Source organism: Mustelus asterias, chromosome 17 (genome assembly GCF_964213995.1).
Source record: "Mustelus asterias chromosome 17, sMusAst1.hap1.1, whole genome shotgun sequence".
Classification (NCBI taxonomy): Eukaryota; Metazoa; Chordata; class Chondrichthyes; order Carcharhiniformes; family Triakidae; genus Mustelus; species Mustelus asterias.
The window spans coordinates 24879781-24899727 of record NC_135817.1 but is presented as its reverse complement, the minus strand read 5'-3'; the positions used below and the strand labels follow the sequence as shown (position 1 = coordinate 24899727).

At 46.6% G+C, this 19947-nt stretch overlaps 2 protein-coding genes across 6 annotated transcripts in view; one reads left to right on the top strand and one right to left on the bottom strand.

The window, feature by feature from the left end:
- Positions 1 to 15890, bottom strand: part of fancb (FA complementation group B) — a 30344-nt gene extending 14454 nt beyond the window's left edge. The window contains exons 1-7 of one of the 4 annotated variants that reach the window (XM_078232402.1): positions 15798 to 15890; positions 13593 to 15054; positions 11119 to 11274; positions 8705 to 8803; positions 6064 to 6192; positions 4932 to 5098; positions 2519 to 2973 (exon numbers count right to left, since the gene is read on the bottom strand). In XM_078232402.1, coding sequence (XP_078088528.1) covers positions 2519 to 2973; positions 4932 to 5098; positions 6064 to 6192; positions 8705 to 8803; positions 11119 to 11274; positions 13593 to 14531 — 1945 coding nt within the window. In that variant the 5' untranslated portion in view covers positions 14532 to 15054; positions 15798 to 15890. Of the gene's footprint in view, positions 1 to 2518; positions 2974 to 4931; positions 5099 to 6063; positions 6193 to 8704; positions 8804 to 11118; positions 11275 to 13592; positions 15353 to 15663; positions 15751 to 15797 lie in introns of those variants that run through there. The other 3 variants (XM_078232403.1, XM_078232400.1, XM_078232404.1) reach the window with 3 other exon arrangements.
- Positions 15737 to 19947, top strand: part of mospd2 (motile sperm domain containing 2) — an 86050-nt gene continuing 81839 nt past the window's right edge. The window contains exons 1-2 of one of the 2 annotated variants that reach the window (XM_078232405.1): positions 15737 to 15977; positions 16065 to 16125. In XM_078232405.1, the coding sequence (XP_078088531.1) occupies positions 15801 to 15977; positions 16065 to 16125 (238 nt within the window). In that variant the 5' untranslated portion in view covers positions 15737 to 15800. The remainder of the gene's footprint in view (positions 15978 to 16064; positions 16126 to 19947) is intronic. The other variant, XM_078232406.1, reaches the window with a different exon arrangement.

Sequence of the window (19947 nt, the reverse complement as noted above, 5' to 3'; positions counted from 1 at the left end):
GGGGCCATTCAGATTATCATGTTGGCTTTTTCAATTCAAGCTATTTGCTGTAATCTTTATTTCTGCTTCTGATTAAGATTGCCAGCATTGGCTGTTTCATTTATCTTCACCAGTGAACAGGTGAATTGCTCATATAGTGCCATGACTTTTTCTATCGAGAACATTTAGATGTTCCCATTTCAGAAGTTCGACTAAAATCGTGCATAAGCCATAGGAGGAAAGATACCAAAGAGATGAATTGGTATTGGTTTTCTGGATAGAAGAATGGAGCATGCTTTCTTTCTGAAAACCAAACATTAAAGAACAGCAGCAGCCCAAACCTTTGACTGATTTGTTCTCTCTACTGGGGCCGAGTAACTTGCTACATGCTATTTTTTGTTTCAGGATTTCTATCCATTGTCTTTACTTTCTCATTTTAGCAAGAATCATCAGGGCTAACGATTGAGAATTGTTAAAAATTAGAAACAATAATGGTCAGAGGAAGCTACAAAAGATGCTAACTAGCTCCTGGCACTCCTCTGCTATCCTAAGGCATCTGATGGGAAACATAAAGGCTCTTGAGAATTGGTAGATCTTTTTTCTAAAATTTTGGGATGCAAGGGTCTTTGGAAGGAGTTTTATCATTGTCCTTTAACAGACCCCATCTATAAAGGAATTTGGTGTGTGAACAACTGGAGAGGTTGCCAAGACTAGGATGGATACGAATATTTGCAGACATTTCAAATAGGTAGACTTCCTTTAAGATTTAAACAAAATGTTGACCACAACAAGATAATTTGGCAAACAAAGAGATATTTTGATTACTGTTGAAAAAAAACTGTGGAAACCAAAATCCAGTGCTGCTCAGAGATTCCAATCTGAAAAAGGGCAAACAACGTTTTGCAGACTGTGAAGCTGAAGCACATTATATACACCCTGAGCAATCAATAAATAAAGCCCTATACTTTTTTATGTACCAGTGGATTTTCTTTGGCTTACTGCAAGCTGATGTCATATTGTTTTAGAAGGACAGAAGCAATTTACCATGTAACATGCAATGTATCTGTTTTATGAAAAAATGCACAAATCTAGTGGGGAAAATGTCTACAAGGAACTCTTAGTAGGGCATCAGGAACGGTCACATGTCAGTTGCCTTGGATGCAGACTGAGGAGTGACATTTAGCAGATGAGAAGACTTACTGTGAGGGAAGGAATAATCCTTAAATAAACTCCAGAAATATCTAAAAACATTTATCTAATTGGATCTGTAGAATTCCATTTGCAGCCACAAAAACTAAAATCATGAATGAAATTAACATATTCCAGAGAAAGAAATGGCTTCATATCCAATGTTTACTTTCAAAAGTTATTGCATCATAGCTATTACAACTATTACAATTCTAGCCAATCATATTTCCCACCTTTCTAATTTTAGGGACAGGATGAAAGTTTGAAGTGGAAATCAGAAGGCAGGAAGATTTTAACTGTAGAAGATATGTATAATTTTGAACCCATTACTTATAAAACATTTCAAATTCGATTACTTTTATTGGAAAAAAGGTGTAAATTCAATGCCAACACAGTACAAAAAGTGTTATAAAAATAATTGTTGAGTGTAAGGAAATTTTTAGAAGTCTATCAAGGTAAAATAAATTCTGAAAATTGTAGCCTTTTCTGGATTTGATTGGGAAAGAGAGAGAGAGAGATTACCATAGCCACGCTGCAATTGTTAATACATCGCAAAATATTTCAATTTGGCATAAACACTGCACCAAAGAACTATTCTAGGATGATGAGATGTTGTTCAAATATTTTACAAATTAACTCACTGGCTGGCTTCAAAGACATGGGGTGCGATCTTATGAAAAATATTTTAAGCGCTGAATGAGCAAGAATCTTATGGCACTCAGTTCAAAGAAAAAGCCCCGATGCGAATCTTGTCAGGAGGGGAATGGAGCCTAAGCTCGCTGGTGTAGCTGGCTGCAAAGCATTTGGGGCACCATTGTTCAGACGCCCTAGTGCACTGGGAGATGTCCTGCACCCCCGCCCCCCACCCGGGTCCCCATCTCTCCCTGTGCCGGTCCCCCATCCAACTCTGCTGAACTCCACTCCCCCCCCCTACTTACTTTTATTAGAAAAAAGGTATAAATTCAATTGCTTGGGAGCCTGTTACATTTCTAACTTGTTCCAGTTCTGATTAAAAGTGTTCATTGACTGGAAAGTTACTTTTCTCATTCTACTGATGCTGCCAACATTTTGTTATTTTTATTTAAGATTTCTAGCATTGTATCATTTTGCTTTTAATGTCTGTGATGTATTTTTCAAAATGGGAAAATTAAAAACCATTCAGGCATGTTATATATGCAAATCTCTGTATGGTTAGCTACTACAATTTTACTGAGATCCCTGGTACATATTATATTTTTCCACATATAAGCAGTTCTAATTTTAAGGTCAACCATTTGAGAGACTCTATAATTATTAAAACCTTGCTAATTTTCACATAAATTCATTTTAATTTAAAGGCCATTATAGTCACCTGTACTCAGTAAAGGATTCTTCAACAAGTTGATTGAATACTCTTTGTTCCATATGTCCTCCAGGTTTAAAGACACTCTCCCACATGTTATGATCATCTCTCTTTTTATTGATTCAGTTTTCTGAATAGGACCCATTGTACCGTGTAATAATACAGAGCAGTGTATAGTATTGTATACCAGTAGTGGCGACAGGTTTGTGACAACTGTGATGGTCGGCGTATGATCGTTGTAAATCTTAAAGCACAGGTCTTCCTTATGGCAGCTGCTCAAATTGTGTATGTCTTGCATCTCCAGTCTTGGTTTCTTTAATGGAGGTTCTATTAGATATTTGGGAAATGATGGCAATACTTGAGATTTGTCTAGCTTTAATACTTTACTTTGAGATTGAATCACTGGAGCACTATCAAAGGGGTCATGATCCATCACCAGTGACAAACTCACACGGTCAAAATTTCTGTAAGGAACGATAGAAAACTTTCATAAAAACATGTCATTATTAACAATAAAAAGGTACGGTAGTAGATTTCACTAAGCGAGTCTAAAGATTTTAGCTTTCATTTTAGTTCTCACTACAGTCCCTTATAATTGGCTCAGATATCTAATTTCATTACATCCATACTGCTAAAAATTAGGAAGTTATTTGTTTAAGCAGAAATTATATATAACATACAGTAAAAAGGTAACGTATTTATCGCTGTAACGATTAGGTAAAAGTAATGGACAAATACTGAAAATTCAGAGTCTAACTTATTTAATGAGTGAGTACACCTGACACATACTGGAAGTAAACAATCACTCCTATCCAAACTTTACCCATATGATTACACACCTTCTGACCTGTTCACAAATCTCATCCATATAACAAATTATTGTATAGAAGAGTAAAAGTTTGTTTGTGTGTACTAGAACCGTTGATTAGGCATGCAATGTACTTTAAATGCTATGATAGACTATATTCTCCCAAAAATATTCTGAGTGTCGAATTCGCATAAAAACTGGAGTAAATTCTGCTGGATTTTCAGTGGGAGTTTCAAAATGAATCTCCCACACTCTGCACTGCAGAGTGCCTCAGTGTGAATCACGATGAAATTCAAGGGGCTGGAGAGGCCGGCAGCACAGCGCTGAGCAGGCCACTATCCATGCACCGATCTGTCAGCACTGAGATCGGTGCATGCCAGCTCCCCGATCACTGGCCAGCTCGACCGTTGGCCAGCCCTGCGACCCCCACATCGCTGGCCCGACCCCTCCTGTCTCACAGCCCCGACAACCCCCCCCCCAAACTGTTGGCCTTCCTTCCTCTGTCACTCTGCCCAATTGCAGAGGTAAACACTCTGCCCAATTGCAGAGGTAAACCCCAGTCCAACGCCGGCATCTCCACATCAATTGCAGAGGGACAAAAAAGCCCCCCCCCCAGAGGCCCTCCATCAGGCCCGCCCCCCTTGGCACCGCCCGATGGACAGTGCCAAGGTGCCCCTGGGCATTGTCACTTTGTCCCCCAGGCTGTCCCTGGGGCCCAGGCAGGCACTGCCAAGGTGACAATGTCCAGAGGACACTTCCCCCAACCCTCTGGGAGGGTCTCGATTGCCTCCCCTTCACTCCAGCAGGGTCGGGTCACTGACTCCCCGCAAGTGGGGAACTATAGTAATCCCTGCTGGAGTAAACCACTCCTGGCTGGGGAGGCTAGTGGGCCCAGAGATTTCAGTCCCGGGCCCGCTATTGATATTAAAATTGTAGGGAAATGAAGATTACCATAAATTATGCAGCTCCATGCCAATTCTTGGCGCGGAGCTGACGGCACCGGAAATCCGGCTGCCGGAGACTCACGGAGGCCATGGCGCCCAGTGGGGAGCCCACGAAATGGCCTCCGTTTGAGTCTCCCAGCCCGCTGCGTTACAAAAGCATCGCAGTCATCTGGGAGAATTACCCCCTCTATCTATCTATCAAGCGTTGTACCATTTTTAAAGTTGGAATTTTGTTTAATCATAGTATTTATAATCAATAGCACATTTTAAATGAATTCCTAAAGCTTCACCCAAGATTCTTTAGTAATTTTGTTGCTGTGCTATCAATACCTGTGAAGAGTAACCAGATCATTGGTCTGAAAACCTTATTTTAAGAAAAACATTAGAATTGGTATGAATGCAAGTAACCTACTTTGATGCCAATTTTATAATTAAAGTCAGGAGTTTACAGTGCATTTTCCCAGAGATGTAAAACAAATTATTTTACAAAAATGACTAAAATCAGAAAATCTATACCACACGACAACTTGCATTTATATACAAGTTAATGTATATACTTCAATGTTTTTCTCTTGATTATTAATATTGTTTATTTTTCTTCCCTGGAAACTCCTTTCCATTAACCAACACAGGAGCAAATGTGCCTTTGTTTTTTGTCCAATTTACTTACAAACTGACAGATTCAGACAATTGTACTCCCACTACCCAGCTGCTATCCACAATGCGTTGCCAGATTCTCTGTACTGGATGATTTAACGCTTGATTGGTAGAACAAGCCTCTTCAACAAGCAGCTTCAGGTCAGACTCCTCCTCATGCCAAAGAGAAACCAAACCTTCCTATGAAAATACAATGTTTTTATTGGTAATAATCAGATTCAATTCTTATTGTGGTGAGGCAAACAGTTTTCGCATATTTCAAAGCCGGTAATGGTAGACTAGCAATTTTAAAATCTACATAAAGTTTTAATATACCAACTTGTTCAGAGATCAAATTGAATTAAAGGGAATTCTAAATTCAGCTTTAGTACTGATTAGCGTGATTTTTGACATAAACATCTGCATTAATACAAGATGTTAGCACAAAATTGTCACGTGGTTTATTCAAAGATTTGTTAATATCTATTACTGGATCAGAATATCTGTAGCAATCACAGTCGCAATGCCATTCCACTCCTTTTCTCCTACCTTAGTTAGGAGCTGCTCCAACTTTAAGATGAGAAAAATGCAGTGTCGTGGGTTCCCGAGGCCTTCAGTCAAGAATTGAACAAAAGAAAACCACACCCTCTTTACCATCCATAAGGGAGCTAGGTTTAAAGGACCCAGCCACTTTGAGAAGCCAGAGAGAAGGCAAGTATGTAAGTATGGGGGTAGGGGCTGTCAGATGCTCAGTATTAGCAGGGGACCTGGGTGTAACTGGGGTGGGGGGTAGTCGGAGGAGTCCGGAGGATAATTGGGGTGTTGGGTTGAGGGGTAATCAAGGGGGTCCTACAGGGCGGAGGGGGGTGAGTGCTCAGTATTATAGTTACTCAGGAGTTAGAAATGGTTTTCATTTTTCTATCTTTTCCTGTGTAACTACCCTGGTTACAATCATCCCAAATCTTGATTTACATTGGGAGTATTGGATGATTCCCAGTCCAGGGTGCCCATCAGAAGTTTGAACTTTCCAGGCAATTGCTGCGCAGTCCTTGTGTGGATCTTCCAGGGTTTCAACAGCACATCTTTTGGGATATCCCCCGGATTTGACCCCCACACCAGATTTCAGAAGTTATGGACCATGCTGTTGGTATATAAAAATATCATACCTCTTCAGCATCAGGTAAGGTGGATTGCTTTCCTTCAATAAGGTTTGTTAAAGCCTTTGAAGATTGAAGTAAAACTCTCTCTTTGGCTCTTAATAGTTGTTGCAGTTCTTCAAGTGAGGCCAAGCCTGACTGAAAGGGATGAAAAAGATGCATACAAAATTAGAAGGGTAACAGGTTGCAACAGATGTACAAAAAGCATTGCATTTCAACATCCACGTTACAAAGGCTAAAACTGGTACTTTGAAATTTACATAAGAGCTCATTTTTCTCCATTCTTCAATTAAACTTTATATAGTGTCCAACTGACCTTTCAGCCTAAATAATAAACTTGGCTTAAAAGTGCCAATATTAACCATCACATAGAAAAACTAGTAACAAGTATTGGTTTTGTGCCAATAAAATGCAGACCTAAAGCATTTGAAAACAATTCAGAATAAAATATACATCTAATAATGTACAAATTATATATCATTATACAACATATATGCAGGAAATTCTCTTTAAAGACCTCTGATAAAACATGTAACATCATGTATCCCTAACTAATACAGTATAGAGCCCCCCCAAAAAAACACCCCATCTATAATGTGATGCTGAAGCTCTTGTAGAGCTGCTTGGATGCAATGGGCTGAATGGCCTCCTTCCATGTTGTAAACACTCCATGATTCTATAATAAAAAGGTTTCCACCACAGAAGCTGATTGATTTATGTCACATGTTTCTGTGGAGCAAATTTAAGCACCGCATTGCATATGATGTACAGCAGATTCAGGTGTTACAAGAATTACAGGCAGGTTATTCATTCAGACTCCAGAGATTAAATCAGAAACCTCTTTACTGTAGTTTATTTTTCAGTTGGATATAAAATCAAAGCAAAGCATACCTCTAACTAGTCTAAAAACCCATCTCCATGGAGAATCCTCTCCATAGAAAATTCTCATCACCACTGAAGATCGAAAGATTTAATTTGTAAATTTTTAAACTGGAGTCAGAAGATAGGTAGTTTAATTTCAATTGACTGCATGTGAATAATTTCTCATTCCTAAATAACTGTAATCTTTTCTGTTTTTCTGTTGAACCATGGATGGATTTTGATTAGATCTCTTCAAGTAACTCCAGTAGGAATGCTCCAAAAATTAAAATTTATCAAAATTAATATTTGGTCACATTTGTTTAGCTGTTTGAATTACCCATTTGGGCAGATCAAATACTAGTAGATAATTTCCATTTTTATATTGGTTCACTGCCAATATTGCATTAATAGGCATTGGAACTGCAGTGATCTTTCCTAACTTTAACAAGGCATGGTATATAAAGTAGAGGCAGGCAGTGAATTGTAGTGCTTACTTATAAATATATGAAATATCACAGTAACTCTAAAGGTACAGCTATTTAAGAAATGGACTAAATTACTGAAAATAAAATAACAGATGCTCCCCAAAGGGGAAATCTGTAATTTTCCTAGCAATCCACGTGCAATGTAATTTTCAATACTGTGGAGCATCAGGGTCAGTGACTGGATATTACAATAGCAGTGAGCTGGGAAATAATGAAAGTGAAATTTAGATCAGTCCAGTTGTCATGTTTTTAGACTTCACCAAATATTTTTGTCAAATACATGACATTCCAGAACATACCTCAACTTAAATTAAATGACGTTACAAGTTCTGATTACCAAAGTACATTATTTAAAATAAGGGACGGATATCATCTAGAATGGTTCCATACATTTCTTCTTTATAATCTTTTCCACTTCTTTTTCAAATTTGTTAAGTTTAGTACCGGATTACATTTATTAAACCTACATTTCCACGAAGCGGAATCATATTCGACTTGAAACATGAACTCTGTTTCTCTCTCTATAAGTGCTGCAGGCCTGCTAGGTACTTCCAGCATTTTCTGTTTTTATGAGTGGAATGGGTCTATTCTCTGGAGATTAGAAATGAGTGGTGATCGCATTGGAACATCGAAAATTCTTAGAGGATTCAACAAGGTAAACAACAAAGGCTGGAGTGTATGAAATGATGTGTCACAACTACAGAATTATGGGAACAGCCATTTATAACCAAAACAAACAAAAATAAAAAGAAGATTGTGAATGCTTGGAATTCTCTACTCCAAAGGATTGTGGATGCTCAATTGATGAGTATATTCCGAGATCTATACATTTTTGGGTATTAAGAGAATCACGTAACACGGGGGTTGGGTAGGAAAGTGAAGTTGATGCAGAAATTCATCCATGATCTTATTAAATGGTGGTGGAGTAGGCTACCGAGGGGCTGTATGGCCAACACCTATTCCTGTTATAAAAGCAAAATACTGCAAACGCTGGAATCTGAAACAAAAACAGAAAATGCTGTAAAATCTCAGCAGGTTTGATAGCATCTGTGGAGAGAAAATGGAATCAACGTTTCGAGTCTGGATGACCTATCTGGATGGGTCGACCCTCAAAGGGTCATCCAGACTTGAAACGTTGGCTCTATTTCCTCTCTACAGATGCTGTCAGACTTGCTGAGATTTTCAAGCATTTTCTATTTTTGTACCTATTCCTGTTATGGTATGGTTATCTAAATAATGCAAACAACAACATGGATAATTGAAAAAAAAAAATCAGATAGATATTTTCTGCATAGAATACTAACCTGTAATCTTGCCTCCAGGGCTTGGACTGTGTGGTGAAAATTTACATGTGCTCTGTCATTAGTCTGCACTCCTTTATCTTCAGCATACCCAGATTTAATCTAGATCATAAAAATAATTTTAAATGATTTTTTAAAATAATGAGTGGAAATGTTTAAACAAAAGTTCAGCAATAAAATTCACTGTCAATTCCTGTGGAGGTGGTAGACATGTAGGGGGCGATTCTCCCAGCCCGCTGCGCTGCTCTAGCAGTGCAAAGGGCCAAGACGCAAGTGGACGCCGTTTAGCAGGCTCCCTGCTGGGTGCCCACAGTTTCCATGCGGCTCTGGCTGCTGGAATTCCAGCATCGTCAGCTCCACGCCAGAAATCGGCGTGGAGCTTACTAAAATATGTAAATTCGATTTTACATCCCATCAGCGGGCCCGGGACTTTTTACATCCCATTAGCGGGGCACCCAAATAGAGGTGGGCTGGGGTGGGGACAGTGCTGGCCCTGGAGAGGGGGGGTTGGGAGGTCGGAGGGGCAGCAATGCAGGGTCGCCGATCACAGCGCTGACAAATTGGCACATGCACAGTGGCCTGCTCAGCGATATGCTGCTAGCCTCTCCAGCGGAATAGACCCCACTTCCTGGTTTTCAGTGTGATTCACGCTGAGGCACTCTGCGATGCATAGAGTGTGGGGGATTCATTTTGAAAACCCTGCTAAAAAAAAAATCAGCGGAATTTACTCGTTTTTATGCAAATTTAACAGTTAGAATTTTTTTGGGAGAATCCTGGCCGTAAACTTCTATAATGAAAAGGGGATTTGCATCTGTCTATAATTTCATTGTGAAGAGAGGTGTCCATCTCTCACATCTCTGCATAGGTTGCTTTCTAGTACTTAATTCTTGCCCTGTTTCTGGAGGTTGTTGTGTCTGCATTCAGCATTTCCCTGAAAGCATGGCACTTATCATAATTTTGGCATGTGGGCATCTGAACTAAAAGTCTTCTCCGGAGAAAGGGTCAGCAGCAGCTAGCATCACAGCCATACCCAACTGCAGAAAACGGTTGCCCCCTGAAATCAAGTTAAAAGGGCAGCCGGTTAAAATCCCAAACTCGAAACGAGAAGATTATGCCATCGCTGAAATTGAAAACATTTTCCCCAAACATGGACAAGTAATCTGGGCATGGTAACTATCTGTTGGCTTTAGCTCAAAGTGTTATATAATATTTCATGTTGCTTGGGAAAAGGAACGTCTCAGAGTTCAGGACATATAGGTAGTTGGAAACAAAGGAGTAACTTCATGAGATAGTGTGTAGCCATCATTGTAGTTAAATGTACTGTTGTAGTGTTTTATAGTCCTTTTTGAGCGTTTTTTTTTAAGTTAATAAATATTCTTTATTAATTGATCACAAAATTATTGGACTATTCCTCCTTGGTTTATATTTCTCACAGTATACCAAGTCCAAAATATACACCATTCAAAATCAGTGCTCCAAGTTACCCTTCTGGGTTTTGGGATGCCCACGCACATATCAACAGGGTTCTTAACACCATTTTAATCTCTTTCTCAACCTGTCCTACCACCTTCAATGATTTGTGCACAAACCCACAGGTCCCTCTGTTCCTGCATTCCCACTAGAATTGTATCCTTTAGTTTATATTGCCTCTCTTTCTTCTCACCAGAATACTTTATACTTCACTGCATTAAATTTAATTTGCCCTGTCCGCCCATTCCATCAGCCTATTTATAACCTCTTGAAATGCATCACTGCCCTCATAGTTCGCAATGTTTCCAAATTTTCTCAATTACAAGCTTTGAAATTGTCCTGCACACCTAAGCCTAAATAAATATATCAAGAAAAGCAGTGGTTCTAGTACCCATGTACACTCCTCCAGTCTGAAAAACAACCATTTACCACTACTCTCCATTTCCTGTCATTCAACCAACTTCTTATCTCGGCTACCAACGTCCCTTTTATTCCATGGGCCTCAACTTTGCTGACAAGCTTATTATGTGGCACTTTGGCAAATGCAGTTTTAGCTTCAAGCATACTCTACATTTAGGACCTTAAAATTATATTGGCCCTTATCTTTCTGCGAGTGGCGTGTGAATAATGCAATGCATCTTGGACAACAACCTCTGGACTTTCATGTTTAACTGCACATTTATTCTCACCACAACTTACTGTCCACTTCACTGACTTGTGCTAAATAATAGTGAACACTGTTAGCTTCACTGATACTTTCACAGTAAAATAAGACCCTGCAGATGGAAGTCAGATTTTCACCTTCAGTGGTACTGACATTAGCCTAGCATGTGATCACATCTCAGAGCTTTTAGTTGTGAATGATGTAGGGGAGAGAGCAAAAGAGAAGGAAACTTAAACAGCAGAAATAAATATAACGCAAAAATTAAATAAAAGCAGGAACTTACTGTGTAACTGAATTCACCAAGATCAGTTAATACAAAATCTTTGAAGCAGTCTTCAACAGTGGGAGTTGCCATAGAGAGCAACAAGATTTGCTCTGTCCCCATGCCTAAGAAGTCATCCAATTGTATTGACCATATTTCCTGCCAAACAACAGCAATCTAGGGTAAAACAAAGGCCATTATTTTACTTAAATCCATGATAAATTGTATGTAATTAGCAACAGGGTTGCTTGTATAAACCTTCCAAGAGTACAAGAATTATCTGTCCATTCTTACACTTGTTTCATTCTTTCACAGATGTGGGCATCTCTGGCTAGGTCAACATTTGTTGTCCATCTCTAATTACCCTTGAGATTTGATGGCTTGCAGAATTTATTGCAAACTGTTAAATCAGTTGAACTCATAGCATTCAAGTGGTAAAAAAAATCCTGACAGTAGTGTTGCCATTTCAGAAACATATTAACATGTTTTCCAAATTAATTGTAACTGCTGTGCTCTTGACAGTAATTTGACAAGTGATGTACTGCTTTGGCTAGGCTACTAGATCCTTTCATGATTATTTTAAGTTATTTTTGTAATTGTGTCTTTTGTTTTGGCCACTCTGTCCCCATCCTCTTGTGTTCATGCTTTCTTTCTCAGGGGGAAGGTTTTGATAATTCGTGTCATCAATGAACCATCAATATTATGATTGCTGACTAGTCTCCTTGCTCCCTTTCCCCAAAATAAAAAGCATAATCTTCTCTGGCAAAGATGAATAGCAAACAACCACTAAGACTAGAAATTAAATTAGAGTCGCTAGTAAAGATCAATTTTTAGTGCTGTATACAGTTCACAGGTCTAACCTGATTTTCAAGTAGTGCTGTGAATAATTAAAGCAAAACGAAACACATATTTCACCATCATTGAACTGAATCAGGAGTTCTGAAGAAGAGCCTTCAGATTGGACTCAAAATGTTAACTCTGTTTCTCTCTCCATAGATCCTGCCAGACCTGCTGAGTTTTTTCAGCACATTTTGTTTTACTTTTCGATCATCAGCATCCACAGTATTTTGATTTTACCTAATCATTGGACTTGTATATAAAGATGATGTCATTACTAAAATCTTATACAAAAAAGGTACAAACAGGATTGTTTTGATGCCAATTGTAATCTGCACTTCACTTTGAAAGAAGCAATTCACAAATTCAGGCAAAGTAACAAAAAACATTTTTGCTGTCTCTTAATTTTTCTTCTTTAGCTGTTTTAATTAAATAATTACAAATTTTGAAAATTCATAATGTCAGTGTCATTGGACAACTGAACTAAAACTCCCAAGCTGAGAGAAAAATCTAAAAATATGCAGAATCATTATCCTCAAAACTTGCAGCTTCCAGTAACATTTATTTCAAAGTAACCCATGGGCAACTTCTCACAGGCATGGCTAGAATTTAGTATCGTATTATTATAGGAGGAAATAATTCCAGATAGGATTTGTAACAGGGAATTACTAATTTAGTGGACATTTTCTTTCTCTCTTTACCTGTATATTTATAAAAAGATTTCTGAATAAAAACATTTTTCTGATAAGGTCCAATGAGATTACAATCAGGCAAAATAATAAGGAACAGAAGAAATTAATAGCCACAGGTTCTCAAATTGCTACTATTGACTTGAATAATAACAAGCTTTAAACTTTTTGTGAACATAATGATCTACAAAAGCAGTTCAATACCAGGTGGAGAGTAACAAATGTATTTAAAGATAAAATACTGTGGATGCTGGAATCTGAAACAAAAACAGAAAATGCTGGAAAATCTCAACAGGTCTGACAGCATCTGTGGAGAGAATAGAGCCAACATTTTGAGTCTGGATGACTCTTGTCAGAGCTGGAATATTTGTTTACATTGCCTGAATTTTATCAGAAGAGATTTTAGTAAAGATTGTTTGAATATTGTTTTTAAATTACTGCAATATTATTGTGTAAATGGTCCCAAATTAATTCAAAATTGCTTCATTCAAGCTATTGAAAATACAAATGTTTGAAGCACAAAAAATCATTTTGATATTTGCATTAATTCTGAAAATTGGTAAATGCAAAAATAATCTGAATTATCAGTGGGATATAATCTGAATGCTGCAATATCTGACTATTAACATCAGCTTTTAAACAGTAGAATTTATAGGAGCCAAATGGCACTTTGTGGTGGCAATAATAACTGCACTTTTAAATCTAAATAATATTTCCTTTTGGAAAAATGGTGATTTAAATACACTCCATTCTATAAACTGTGGAATTCAAGAGAACCCTTAGAGGGCTACCAGACCATTGCCGGAATTTTACCACCTCGCCCTCCCTGGAATCGGGGCTGGTGAGGCTTGCAGAACGGAATTCTCTGTTGGCCTCGGGCAGGATTTTACAAGCTTCGCCCGAGCGAGGTCGTAAAATCCCATCCCGTGTATCAGAGACAGAAAAGAAACATGGTTATTGTATTTGTACCTGCCAACTTTCCTTTGAGACAGCACAAACATGTCCATCCTTAGAAGACACAAGGAAGAGGCAATTCTCTCTGTCAGTTGTGACCATTTTTATATCAGAGGTCTCTTCAAAAGGAAGCTGGCAGACATTCTTGGTGACGCAGTTTTCGAACAAAACCAGCTGCTTCTTACAAGTGCTTGCTACAACTGTGGTCTTTGGTTGATGATTGAGGTCTTCAATGGGGCAAATAAATACGTTTGTAACTACAGAGCTGTAAGCATGTGGGATGAAATGATGGCTGCAGAAGTTTTCCTTCTTTTGTAAGGAATAAGTGACAAATTCACTACCCCAGATCAGTTTATCAGCTTGACAAACAGAGGTTTCGTCATGTTTTACAGGTCCAACAGTTTTTCTTACACCCAGTATAATGATGTCCTCATAAGAAATCTCTCCAATCCATTTAACTGCAGTAAATGAAATGGGAATGTTCAAAATTCCATGAGTTTCAAAAGGTACATAATACACTTGGTCAGAACAACTCCAGAAAACACAGGGCCCAGGCAATAGGGTCACATTATCTTTTATTTCATATTCCAGTTCAAAGTCCAAACAGTGCTCAATTTCATTTGAACTATGCAGCATAAGTAAATTATATCCAAATTTAGAATGAGCCTTTTTATGTTTCTTAAGTAAGATACAAGGGGAATTTTGTCCTGTTCTTGAATCAATTGTACAACAACAGGCAATGATTTGCAAGAAGGAACTTTTTTGTTTCAGGTTGAATTTTCCTGAAAATGTTTGGATGAATTTCCCAGTCTCTGAATCAAATGTCATCCTTTTGAACTGCAGTACTGCACCATTTTTCCCACCAGGGTATTTTTCCTTGGACACAATAAAAGCGATCACCTCTCCTTTCAAAGTTGTGACATTCACAATCTTTTTAATGGATTCCAGCTCCATTACAAACAGCTGACTGCTTAAACCAGACCTGATCGTTATTCGGAGAATTGCTTCAAATTAAGTGATCCAAACACACTTAAATGGAGAAGATTATACAGAATAAATGAATTGTGAATACTTTCTCCAGTTGTTGATGTATATTTCTATGTACTAAGGTCTCACATGACCAAATCATTTCCAAAAAGACTTCTCCAGCAGGAACAACACATCGTCTCCAATTTGTGTTTGTTCAGTCTTCACAAGAGTACATCACATTCAATATGTTGGGAACCCACTTCAGCAGACTGGATAACGCAACATCAATAGGTGGGGGTCTCTCTCAGCACTTAAAATAACACATTGGTTCCATTTGTGGGACCTCATTTCGGCAGACATGGGAGTACACAATCTCCATTAATGTGTGAATCTCCTGCAGCAGGCACAGCAGTATAATCCCTCCAATGCGTGTGGACTTCATTTTCACCATGATGCAAAATAACGTGCATGACGTGGGATCCTCATTTCAGGAGGTGATATTTTCAAACTGAAAAATTTAGCACATACATAACACTCTCATTGTATGGAAATACAATTAAAGCAGACACTGTTATATGTACCACACAATATGTATACTTGGCAGCAATACATATAACACCATCTTGGTTAATCAAAACACCCACCCACGTTTCCTACATCTGAAACATTCCTTCACATCTCCATAAACTAGGGCCTTCCCTCCCATTCAGCAAGAAACTTCACGAACCATCTCCAGAACCAGAGACCTTCCCTTAACGCCTTCATTACCCAGGAGTCCCCTCCCCCCAACGCCCTCTATTAACCGGGACACCCCCATCCCACTCCTCCATCATCATCCCTATGAACTGGACTCCTCCTCACTAACTCCATTAAATGGACCTCTCTCCCTCACCATCCCCATTAACCAGGCCCCTCTCCCTCACTTTCCACGTAATTGAGGCCCCTCTCCTTCACCGTCCCCATTAAATGGGCCCCTCTCTCTCTCTCACCGTCCCCTTAATTGAGGCCCCTCTCTTTCACTATCCCCATTAACCGGGTCCCTCTCCCTCGCTGTCTCCATTAACAGAGCCCCCCCATATTAAGCGACGCCGCCGTTCCCATTAAGCAGGCCATTAACCGGGTCTGTGTCTCTATGGAAACGGCTGTCCCCGCGCGCGTTGGGGATTGAAACCGAGCGCTCCGCTCGCGCCGCCCAACGAAGGCCGCGGGCCAGGTAACGATGCCAAATCAAATATTTAAAAAAAATAATACTTGATGATTAGATCTAAACGGGGACAAAAACCGCCTCGGAAAGATCGGCGGCGGCGTATTTTAAAATTTTGTGCGAATGAAAATAACCTGCTGAGAGGAGGTGAGGGGTCAGCCGGGGGTGAGGGGTCAGCAGGGTCACATGACCGGCTGGCTGTGGCTGCTGCTGAGAGTGTGATGGAGGTAAGAGGCTCAGCAGCTCCGGGAGAGACAGAGACTCAGCCGCTCAGACAATAACCGCTCTCCTCTCTGTGTGTTTATCTTTTGTAGGAAAGAGCGAAGTTAATAGCCGAGACGAGGCAGCGATTTACCAGCGAATATTTACAACAAGGTACAGCAGCTGTTGCGCTCATGTTGGGAGGACTCCGGTCCGAGTGGATCGTCCCCCTCTCTTTCCCCCAGTACCCCCATCATCGCCCCCCCCACCACCCCCCCTCTCTGCCCCCCCCCCCACCACCCCCACACTCTGCCCCCCCCCACCACCCCCTCTCTCTGCCCCCCCCCACCACCCCCTCTCTCTGCCCCCCCCACCACCCCCACTCTCTGCCCCCCCCCACCACCCCCACTCTCTGCCCCCCCCCACCACCCCCACTCTCTGCCCCCCCCCACCACCCCCCCTCTCTGCCCCCCCCCACCACCCCCCCTCTCTGCCCCCCCCCACCACCCCCCCTCTCTGCCCCCCCCACCACCCCCCCTCTCTGCCCCCCCCACCACCCCCCCTCTCTGCCCCCCCCACCACCCCCCCTCTCTGCCCCCCCCCACCACCCCCCCTCTCTGCCCCCCCCCACCACCCCCCCTCTCTGCCCCCCCGCCACCACCCCCCCTCTCTGCCCCCCGCCCCACCACCCCCCCTCTCTGCCCCCCCCCACCACCCCCCCCTCTCTGCCCCCCCCCACCACCCCCCCTCTCTGCCCCCCCGCCACCACCCCCCCCTCTCTGCCCCCCCGCCACCACCCCCCCTCTCTGCCCCCCCGCCACCACCCCCCCTCTCTGCCCCCCCGCCACCACCCCCCCCTCTCTGCCCCCCCGCCACCACCCCCCCCTCTCTGCCCCCCCGCCACCACCCCCCCCTCTCTGCCCCCCCGCCACCACCCCCCCTCTCTGCCCCCCCGCCACCACCCCCCCCTCTCTGCCCCCCCGCCACCACCCCCCCCTCTCTGCCCCCCCGCCACCACCCCCCCCTCTCTGCCCCCCCGCCACCACCCCCCCTCTCTGCCCCCCGCCACCACCCCCCCCTCTCTGCCCCCCGCCACCACCCCCCCCTCTCTGCCCCCCCGCCACCACCCCCCCCTCTCTGCCCCCCCGCCACCACCCCCCCCTCTCTGCCCCCCCGCCACCACCCCCCCCTCTCTGCCCCCCGCCACCACCCCCCCCTCTCTGCCCCCCCGCCACCACCCCCCCCTCTCTGCCCCCCCGCCACCACCCCCCCCTCTCTGCCCCCCCGCCACCACCCCCCCCTCTCTGCCCCCCCGCCACCACCCCCCCCTCTCTGCCCCCCGCCACCACCCCCCCCTCTCTGCCCCCCCGGCCACCACCCCCCCCTCTCTGCCCCCCCGCCACCACCCCCCCCTCTCTGCCCCCCGCCACCACCCCCCCCTCTCTGCCCCCCCGCCACCACCCCCCCCTCTCTGCCCCCCCGCCACCACCCCCCCCTCTCTGCCCCCCCGCCACCACCCCCCCCTCTCTGCCCCCCCGCCACCACCCCCCCCTCTCTGCCCCCCGCCACCACCCCCCCCTCTCTGCCCCCCCGCCACCACCCCCCCCTCTCTGCCCCCCCGCCACCACCCCCCCTCTCTGCCCCCCCGCCACCACCCCCCCCTCTCTGCCCCCCCGCCACCACCCCCCCCTCTCTGCCCCCCCGCCACCACCCCCCCCTCTCTGCCCCCCCGCCACCACCCCCCCCTCTCTGCCCCCCCGCCACCACCCCCCCCTCTCTGCCCCCCCGCCACCACCCCCCTCTCGCCCTGCCCCGACCACCCCCCCCTCTCTGCCCCCCCGCCACCACCCCCCCCTCTCTGCCCCCCCGCCACCACCCCCCCTCTCTGCCCCCCCGCCACCACCCCCCCCTCTCTGCCCCCGCCACCACCCCCCCCTCTCTGCCCCCCCGCCACCACCCCCCCCTCTCTGCCCCCCCGCCACCACCCCCCCCTCTCTGCCCCCCCGCCACCACCCCCCCCTCTCTGCCCCCCGCCACCACCCCCCCCTCTCTGCCCCCCGCCACCACCCCCCCTCTCTGCCCCCCGCCACCACCCCCCCCTCTCTGCCCCCCCGCCACCACCCCCCCTCTCTGCCCCCCGCCACCACCCCCCCCTCTCTGCCCCCGCCACCACCCCCCCCTCTCTGCCCCCGCCACCACCCCCCCTCTCTGCCCCCGCCACCACCCCCCCTCTCTGCCCCCGCCACCACCCCCCCTCTCTGCCCCCGCCACCACCCCCCCCTCTCTGCCCCCGCCACCACCCCCCCCTCTCTGCCCCCGCCACCACCCCCCCTCTCTGCCCCCGCCACCACCCCCCCCTCTCTGCCCCCGCCACCACCCCCCCTCTCTGCCCCCGCCACCACCCCCCCTCTCTGCCCCCGCCACCACCCCCCCCTCTCTGCCCCCGCCACCACCCCCCCCTCTCTGCCCCCGCCACCACCCCCCCCTCTCTGCCCCCGCCACCACCCCCCCCTCTCTGCCCCCGCCACCACCCCCCCCTCTCTGCCCCCGCCACCACCCCCCCCTCTCTGCCCCCGCCACCACCCCCCCTCTCTGCCCCCGCCACCACCCCCCCCTCTCTGCCCCCGCCACCACCCCCCCCTCTCTGCCCCCGCCACCACCCCCCCCTCTCTGCCCCCGCCACCACCCCCCCCTCTCTGCCCCCGCCACCACCCCCCCTCTCTGCCCCCGCCACCACCCCCCCTCTCTGCCCCCGCCACCACCCCCCCCTCTCTGCCCCCGCCACCACCCCCCCTCTCTGCCCCCGCCACCACCCCCCCCTCTCTGCCCCCGCCACCACCCCCCCCTCTCTGCCCCCGCCACCACCCCCCCTCTGCCCCCGCCACCACCCCCCCTCTCTGCCCCCGCCACCACCCCCCCCTCTCTGCCCCCGCCACCACCCCCCCCTCTCTGCCCCCGCCACCACCCCCCCCTCTCTGCCCCCGCCACCACCCCCCTCTCTGCCCCCGCCACCACCCCCCCCCTCTCTGCCCCCGCCACCACCCCCCCCTCTCTGCCCCCGCCACCACCCCCCCCCTCTCTGCCCCCGCCACCACCCCCCCCTCTCTGCCCCCGCCACCATCCCCCCTCTCTTCCCCCCTCTCTGCCCCCGCCACCACCCCCCCCTCTCTGCCCCCGCCACTCCCCCCTCTCCCCCCCCCCTTCTCTTCTCCCCCCCCCCTCTCTTCTCCCCCCCCCCCCCCTTCTCTTCTCCACCCCCCTCCCCCCCACACCCCTCTCTTCTCCCCCCCCCCTTCTCTTCTCCCCCCCCTTCTCTTGCGAGCTCCCCCCCCCTTCTCTTCTCCCCCCCCCCCTCTTCTCCCCCCCCCCTCTTCTCCCCCGCCCTTCTCTTCTCCCCCCCCCCTTCTCTTCTCCCCCCCCCTTCTCTTTCCCCCCCCCTTCTCTTCTCCCCCCCCCTTCTCTTCTCCCCCCCCCCTCTCTTCTCCCCCCCCTTCTCTTCTCCCCCCCCCTTCTCTTCTCCCCCCCCCTTCTCTTCTCCCCCCCCTTCTCTTCTCCCCCCCCTTCTCTTCTCCCCCCCCCTTCTCTTCTCCCCCCCCCTTCTCTTCTCCCCCCCCCCTTCTCTTCTCCCCCCCCCTTCTCTTCTCCCCCCCCCTTCTCTTCTCCCCCCCCCTTCTCTTCTCCCCCCCCCTTCTCTTCTCCCCCCCCCTTCTCTTCTCCCCCCCCCTTCTCTTCTCCCCCCCCCTTCTCTTCTCCCCCCCCCTTCTCTTCTCCCCCCCCCTTCTCTTCTCCCCCTTCTCTCCCCCCTTCTCTTCTCCCCCCCCCCTTCTCTTCTCCCCCCCCCCCCTTCTCTTCTCCCCCCCCCCTTCTCTTCTCCCCCCCCCCCTTCTCTTCTCCCCCCCCCCTTCTCTTCTCCCCCCCCCCCTTCTCTTCTCCCCCCCCCCCTTCTCTTCTCCCCCCCCCCCCCCTTCTCTTCTCCCCCCCCCCTTCTCTTCTCCC